The sequence below is a fragment of the Lissotriton vulgaris genome, unplaced genomic scaffold (assembly GCF_964263255.1).
Source record: "Lissotriton vulgaris unplaced genomic scaffold, aLisVul1.2 SCAFFOLD_1214, whole genome shotgun sequence".
Lineage (NCBI taxonomy): Eukaryota > Metazoa > Chordata > Amphibia > Caudata > Salamandridae > Lissotriton > Lissotriton vulgaris.
The window spans coordinates 661,249-669,736 of record NW_028243910.1 but is presented as its reverse complement, the minus strand read 5'-3'; the positions used below and the strand labels follow the sequence as shown (position 1 = coordinate 669,736).

The 8,488-nt window shown below is 46.0% G+C and overlaps 1 protein-coding gene across 1 annotated transcript in view; it reads right to left on the bottom strand.

Annotated features, from left to right (window-relative positions):
• Positions 1-5,137: 5,137 nt before the first annotated feature.
• Positions 5,138-8,488, bottom strand: part of LOC147668204 (multidrug resistance-associated protein 1-like) — a gene marked incomplete at its 3' end in the record, with an annotated part of 614,782 nt that continues 611,431 nt past the window's right edge. The window contains exon 15 of the mRNA XM_086948707.1: positions 5,138-5,158. Coding sequence (XP_086804833.1) covers positions 5,138-5,158 — 21 coding nt within the window. The remainder of the gene's footprint in view (positions 5,159-8,488) is intronic.

Here is an 8,488-nt window from a genome sequence, read left to right as displayed (position 1 = left end):
AGAGGAAGACTAAGTCAAAGGCTGCCTGAACACCTAGGCCCCAAGCCCTAGGGTGAAGAGAGCAGATCATTAGGGGCAGAACTGTGTCGACTAGCTATGGCCCAATCAACAGGGTCACCCGAGGAAGGCCTCGCCCATGTGCCCAGCATGATGTCAAACAAGGAAGCCCCAAGGGGCAGGAAAGGCTCCACTTCAACTGGCTCCATATGTAGAAGATCCAACAAAGGATCAAAAGGCAGAGAAACCACAGGGGGCTGAAAACAAAGAATAGCAGTCGCCCTGTGAATAGCCCGTGCGTAGGCAGCACTAGCCTCAGTTGCCATCCAGGGAGATGACAATAACCCATCCGTAGGGGATTGCTTAAGACTAACCCGTCCACTAGACAGCATAAGTCTGATCCGGAGTCAATGCCACAAAAGGTAACTGCACCATGGGCCAAAAATCAGGGGAGCCCAGAGGAGCGCCAGCATGTGGCATAAGAGGAGGCATAGGCGCCGGCACCGGCGTCGACCAATGCCGCATAGGAGTCGCATCGACCACAGAAGTCGGGTGGAATATCAACCTCCTGCAATAGAGGAGACGTGGACGTCGGCACCGACATTGACGGATGTCAAGCCGGAGTCGTATGGACATCTACTATCTCCAAGGGGGGACTTGGGCTGGGTGCCATCAGTCGTCGACCCCACTGCAACATGTGGGGGAATAGGGTGTCCTCCTTCTACGTAGACACAGGGAGCCGTTCAGGGCTATGCGGAGACTGATGGGGTGGGCTAGACAGACGACTGGGAGGACCCACTAGGCCGCGTCCCGTCGGCGTCAAATCAGCTCCAGAACCAGAGTCGATGCACACAGCTGGAGAAGAGGAAGAATCCACCAGTGAAGACCTGACATGAGTGCCTTCCACCTTTATGGGACCCGAAGGCACACCAGGGAGAGGGGAAAACAAAGTAAGAGCAGAGTGCTTCAGAATAAGGCGCCATTTGGGCTTGTGTCGCTCCAGCACCTGGAAAGGGGGTGTGTGTGGGGGGGGGGGGGGGGGGGGGAAATCTAGGGGTACAGAGAAGACTACCTTTGGACACTTGTTCCCCCACAGGGAGCGAGAATGGGAGAAAGACCTCCTGTTCTTATGTTTATGTTTCCCTGCCTCCAAACAACGTCTGCGGGAACGACTTCGGGATTGGGCTCGATCCAGAGAGGGAGAACGGTGATGCGATGGTGCAGGACCATAAAGCCGTGCGGCCAGCAATTTCAACCGATACTCCCGTAAGGACTTTGGCTTCATCCGCTGACAATCGTCACACTCTTTGGAGTCGTGGTGCACTCCGCGGCACCACGTACATATGGTGTGCGGGTCCGTTACCGAAATCTGATGTGCAAAGGTCTCACAAGCCTTAAAGCCCGAAGGCAACAAACACCATTCTGGGGTGCCGAAGGCGACGAGAAGACCCTAAAAACAGGTCACGGAAACACTGGTTTTCCAGGATCCACGTTGGGACACGGAAAAGGAGAAAACTGAGGTCAGCATGCCAAGGGGGGCATATATGGCTCCGCTGACATGTCCGTGGACGTCAGGGTGGCGCCGCACGGCACCACCCCCGGCGCGCAGAAGTGCCAATGCGGAAAGTTTTAAGGATCCTGTCTGCCGCCTGGGGATATTCTAAGTTAAGAAATCTGCGGCTAGACGTCTCTCAGATATGAAGTGCACTCGCATTCTGTGTGTCCAAACTAGTGTAGTGGCCTAAAAGGGATCAGCCCTGACCCTGGAGTGATGTCCGCAGAGCAGGGAGGTTGGGTGGGTCAGTAAGGAATCTGCAGCTAGATATTGCCTCTACCAGAAAAGGCATTACCGAAGGTAAGTAACTTGTTCATCTGATAGAGACTTCTAGCCACAGGCTCCATACCTTTGAATAGATACCCAAACAATACCATCCGCAGTGTTGGGTCTGTAGACAATTTTAACTAGAAAGTCCTGCAGAACCCAACGGGCAAAATGCCAGTTCCTGCGGACCGGACTGTCCAGGCAGTAGTGCTTGGTAAACATGTGCAAGGAAGTCCATGTTACTACCTGGCAAATGTTGAGGACTGGGACTCCACGTACTAAAGCAGTGGTTGCAGCTTTAGATCTGGTGGAATGATGCCGTAAACCTTCAGGAGGCTGCTTCTTGCCGAGTGTGTTGCAAATCTTGATGCAGATGCTTGATGCAATGACCCATTGAAAGATGGTCAGTTCCTGCACCAAACAACCTTTCTTCGCTCCAACATACCCCATGAAGAGTTGTTTGTTCACCCGGAACTCTCATGTATAGTCAATGTAGAATGACAACGCACTTTTTGGGTCAAATGGTGGAATCGCTCCTCTTCCTTAGAGGGATTTGGAGGAGTGTAAAAGGTGGGCAAGGAGACAGATTGGTTCACCTGAAATTGTGTTACCCCTTTCGTCAGGAAAGAGGCCCTATTGAGAAGCACCAGTTTGTCCGGATAAAGTGATAAGAATGGAGGCTTGGAAGAAAGCTTGCACTCATTCATCCTCCAGGACGATTTAATCACCACAAGAAAGGCTGTTTTGATGGTGAGCAGCCGTAGGGGACAATTGTGTAGAGGCTCAAAAGGAGCACGCATCAAGAATGTGAGAACCTAGTGAAGGTCCCACTGAGGCATAATGAAAGGGGAAGGGGGGAGACAAATGTACAAGGCTCTTTTATCTACAGTAGGGGATTTGAAAAGGGAGTGTTGGTCAGGCAGCCACAAGAAGGCAGAAAGAGAAGAAAGATAGCCCCTAAGAGTGCTCAGAGCAGAGCCCTGCTGAACAAGGGAAAGACATAATAACAGCACCTCAGAAAGAGGAGCACAAAGGGGATCAGTTTGTGAAGATGAACACCATGCTGCAAATATTTTCCAACGGCAAGCAAATACTATCTTGGTGGAAGGATGCCTGGCTGCTCGGATAATGTTACAGACTTCGGGAGGAAGGTTGAAAGCTGTCAACTGTTGCATCTCAATCTTCATGCAAGAAGATGGAGAGTGGACAGGTTCAGGTGTAGGACCCTGCCCTGCTGCTGCGACAGAAGATCCTCCAGAAGGGGCAGCCAGGTCAGAGGGTAGGAGGCCAGGCTCAGTAGCTCAACATACCAGACTCTCAGTGCCCAGTCTGGATCCACAAGGATGGATGACTTGGACCTGATCTTGAGAACTCTGGGCAGGAGTGGCATGGGCGGGAAGGCATACACAAGGCCTGAGCTCAACTCGAGACGAAAAGCATCTCCGAGCACTCTAGTGCACAAAACTGCTGACACTGTCCTCTCTCAGCGAAGAGCAGATCTAACCAAGGCTCTCCCCATTGCTAAAAGAGCCCTTGTGCCACATACTGTTGGAGGCACCATTCATGACCCACTAGGCATCAACAGCTGTGTGTGCCACCCTGGCGTTCAGTTAACCTGCGAGGTGTTTAACCAACACAATATGCCCTGCTGTTCCAACAATGTTCAAAGACGCAGGGCCTCTTGACAAAGGGTTCATGATCCCGTATGCCCCATTGTTGCATACAACATGGCAAGTGTTGTTATCCATGAACACCTGCACAAGCCTTCTCTTGATGGAGGCTAGGAAGGCTTTCAATGTCAGTCGGATCACGCAGAGCTACAGCATGTTGATATGAAGTTCATATTCCGCCGGAGAACAGAGTTCTCTGATCTCCACCTCTACCAGATCTGGTTGAGGAAAGGATAGGGGTCTGCCTCTGACCCAATTGCGATTTGTCAGCTACCACTACAGGTCCTCTGCAGTTCCCTCCGAGATCTGGACAGTGTGTGAGAGATTCCTCTAATGCTGCACCCACTGGAGCTTCATGTCCCACTGCAGAGCCTGCATATGTCACCTGCAGGATACAGGAGGCCATGAGGCCTAGCAGCCTCAGTGTCAGTCTCACCGTAACCCAGGTTAGAGGCCGAAACATCAGTATCATATCCTGAATAATCTGGACTCTACGCTTGTGAGAATAAGCCTGACACTGCACTGGGTCCAGAACAGCTCCAATGAAAGGGAGCATCTGAGAGGGAGTTTGATGTGAATTCAGCATGGTGATCATGAACCCAAGCAAATGCAGGAGGTTTGGCATAGTCTGAAGGTGGGAGACAACAGCCTGGGGCGAGAAGGTTTCAAGGAACTCGAGAGTTAACAATTTCACTGGGCTGGCATGGGGAGCAAAAAACAATGGACTTCGGCCCAGATCTCTGTACTGGGATGAATGTTTGACATTGTGCAGCATTCTGACCTTCAATTTTTAATTTTGCATTTGTTACCTCAAGTGGGACGGGTATGCCCAGACGTGGGTCCCGTGCTCTCCAAGCCACTGGAGTCAAGCTAGCCTGACTGATATGGGGTGGTCTCTCGAAACTGGTACCAGAATGCTTGTTTACAGTTCAGGGAGGAACTGGCCTGGCAGTTGGGGCTGGAATGCTCTTTTTTCACTGGTCTCCTTGGCACACATGACTACCACGTCATAGAGACTTCCAGTTACTAGGAAATGTAATTTATTATTTTACAATTATATGGTGCTCCAAACGCACTCCAATAATCTTGAAAATTGAACTTTGGTATGAAAGGACTTGTGGCATTTATATTTTAGTTAACATGTTTAAAAATAGCCCTATTATGTTTTACAAAACTAAGCCCAGCCAGTGCTTGCAGTCGTTTCAGCATGCAGTGTTTGCCAATCAGCTGCTACTGCTATGGGAGTCTGACCTAAGACTTTCTGTATTTAAGTAAGGATGTTCATTTGCACCGAGCGTAATGACATCAAGTTCACAATCAGCATGCTAGGAAGGTTGGCAAAGGATGCTAGCTGTGCAAGACAACAAACACTGCAGACAACATGCCTTATCAAAGAGTTATATCAAAATCTATTTGTCCAGTGTTATTACCTCTATGTGATCTACCGCATTATGGATGTACAACACAAAACAAAGCTTACACTACAAGCAGAAAGGTACCTGAAACAGGCAACACAAACCTTCCTCCTTTTCAAATGTCTTTATGTCTGGATTCATGAAAGCAGGTAAAGGGAACAAGTAAACAAATTAACACTTAATAGAACTCCATATGCATACAGAGTAAAACTCGAAATAAGTGGAAAACAAACCTTCTTCTCCTTTTGTATCAACTGCAAGCGTGGCAGTGAAGAGAGAAAAACAAAACAGTGGTTATGAAGACTTGCACGTACCGACAGCTAAGCACAGTTAAAATCTATTTACCATAATATTTGAAATAGTAAAAGGTAGATCAACATACTTTAAATATAAATGAATAGTCTAGTAGCTGCGCAAAAGTAGAATTAATATTTCTCAAGCTGCTTGAAATGCTGGATGCTTGCCTTTGTAATGTATAATTGATACAAAGAATACAAGCAAGATGCCAAATAAGAAGCCGTGCTTGAATGTATTCAATGGCGTTAAGTTGCACATCTATTATGTTTTTTTGAGGCACATGGGTGCATTAGTCTAGGCAGTAGTTGGAACTTTTATTCTAAGCAAATGGAATGATGTAATTTAAGCAAATTCACAGGGGATGTATTGGGATCTCCATGTGGCTCTATGAAGTAAGGGATATTATGCCCTTCATGTTGATGATCACTTTGAGGTGATTGATTTGGTGAAGGCAATGGTTGCTCAGAAAGTAGTGTTCTGGCGAGTGTGTCTGATCTGTTCTCGAAGGTGTAACAGGTGAAGTATGAACAGAAGTTGATGGAATAGGAAGAGGAGGAGGAAAGGAAATAGGTCTTATGCCTCTGTCCGGTTTCTTTTTTTGATGGGTTTGTTGAGGCCCAGCAAGGTCTTCCTAAAAATACTTTTTCCTCTTCTGAAGTGTGAGGGAAGCAGGTGGTGGTGTTTATGTACCTAACTTCCCAGTATGAGGGTTTACAAAGAGTCTTTTGTCCTTTATCCACTTTGTCTTGCAAGCGTTCAAGAAAAGGCTCTATTGTTTTTTTCTGTGACTCTGTAGTATTTTTTGGTTGATATCGATGCAGAGGATGTGGAGGAAGTGGAAGAGCCTGTTTTGCTTGTTGCCGTCTTTCGCGTTTTTGTTTCGGGTGCCGAAAGCTTAAGTGTAGGTTTTGACACCTTAGGTCTTGCCGCCAAACCATGTTTTGTTTCTGATATTTTTCTCAGATCTGATGTATGTTTTTTCATCTCCAAGTCCTTGTTTGACATCAGTTGCACCAATTAAGCTTGTTTCGGTGTAGGCGGCAAAACACATTAACGCTTTCATTTTGATGCTAGTCTAAGGCTTTCCAGGCGTAGTGGACTTTTGATTGTGCGCTCGTTGATGGAGACCTTTATGGAATGAAGGCAGTGGGGCTGTGAAAGCCGGTGTGGGTGCTCTGGTAGGGTTGAGAGGCAGCTTTTGCAGAGTTACTCAAGTGCCCCTGTATGGACTCTGGCTCAAAGTCCTAACTGTCCCCACTGCTAGCCAGCACTATCTGTACATCTTTTGGTACTGTTTATGCCTCTCAGTCTTCTGGCTCTTGATTGGGCTCTGGTGACTGGTCCCCAAAGATATCCAGAGCATCTTCCGTCCATCGCTGCATTTTTGTGAGGGCCCAAAGACGCTCCCTTCGTTGCCAATGTGTCTTTTTAGACTGGGACACCAAACACGCCTCACATGAAGCTTCTTTGGGCTCTGGTGACAAACCTAGGTTGCAAATTTTATGTGGGGCTTGTCTGGAATATTTTGCGTCACAAAAGTTGAAAGTTGTCTTTCCCATCCCTCTAGGACGTATTCCTGTAGAATAGAAATTAAGTCAAAGAACAGCATGCCAGAGATCGATACCACCAGTTGCTGTCTTTCAGATCTAATATTTTTTCACTCTGAAGAAAAAAACTAGTGTATGAAGACCTCAGCGGAGATAAAAGCTTAGGTCCTTGAGTTGCTATAACTACGTTCAAACCCGATGGCAGAAAAACAATCCAACAAAGGAGCCGAAGAACATGCGCAATAAGCACCGGAGCAGTCACTATACCTCGTGACTCAGAAGATTTCTTCGAAGAAAAAAAACTTGTAATTGTCCAAGCCCAACACTAGATGGCAGGATACTGCTAAGCATATTTATCCACTAGCAAAGTATTGCTACATGCACTCCTATGTATTGGGACAACGTGATGCCCTTGGACTACCATTGTTTTAATTGACTTTAAGCGTTTTAATTTACTATATTTTGAATGTATGACATTCTATGTGCACTTGCATTTTGTCTTATTTCATTTTGTACCTCCTTGTAGCTACAGAGTGGGAGTGTCTTAAAGAGTAGGACAGCCTTAGTCTTGCCAGGAACAGAACGTGTGGGATGTGTGTTTGAAAGCATGAGAGAAAGAAATGTGTAGAATGTACTTCTCTTTCTTAGAGTATAGTGCTGTAAGCAGTGGTGCGCATATGTGCATTATGTTATAAATTAAGTTTTACAGATGGGTTTTAACATGCCCTAAACTCCATCTTGAATGCGGACTGTCTAGCTTGAGCTCTGGACACACAAACAGGCCCCCAGGTTACTCACGGTTATTTAGGTTATTCACGTTCAAGATGGTTTTACTCTTTGAGGGTGTTGTCAAGATTCACTAAGATAAGGGACTGGAACATGTCGAGAGAATACGTAAGAAAACCTTTACCCTGGAATGCTTGCATGGAGCTCGGCCAGCACCACTAATTTTCTTTGCTGTAGAGGATGTCTTCTCATGCATTAAGAATATTATAAATAGGCTGTCCGGTTTTAGGTTTAACCCTATAATAACTGATAAAACCCCGCCGGAAGGAAAATAGCCCTTACCAGTGTAAACATAAAAACACTGAAAAAAACGTGCACAACCACAAACTATATGCCATTCAAAGAAAGGAAAAGGAGAAGCATGTTTTAGGTATTTATTTATTTTATAAATTGTAGAGAATCAGGAAATATCTAAATCATATTAGATTTTTTTGGCTAGGTTTGAGTCTTTCACGGATAGGAACAATGTAGGTTTCATAAGAATCTTTCCCAATATTTATCACATTTACCCACAGAGAATGGGTAAAAACACTTGATACATCAGCCCCCTTTTCTAGTGAATCAGTATCTGATAGAAGGTGAATTGCCAAACACCCCAGGCTTTAAACATTCAATTCAAGGTATAGTGACAGGTATATGTGAAAAGAATGCAGTCATAAAGCATCTGGGATACTGGTGAAAACACGACACCCGACTTTTGGAAAACATGGAATGCAGTGTCACTTGGAATGATGCTGCAAAAAGTTCTTACCATTTTCAACAAAGATTGGAGTGATATTTTTGTATTTGCAGTAATTCAGCTACGTATATGAAAAGGTTGTGTGTTGACCTGTCAAAATCGATACCGGAGCTGAAGTGCTTCCCTGTAAGAGATCCTTGCCACTTGTTAGATGGCAATCTGAAAGCATCTTTACAATCTTCAGAGTTAATGAAGAATGCTATTGACTTTTTAGT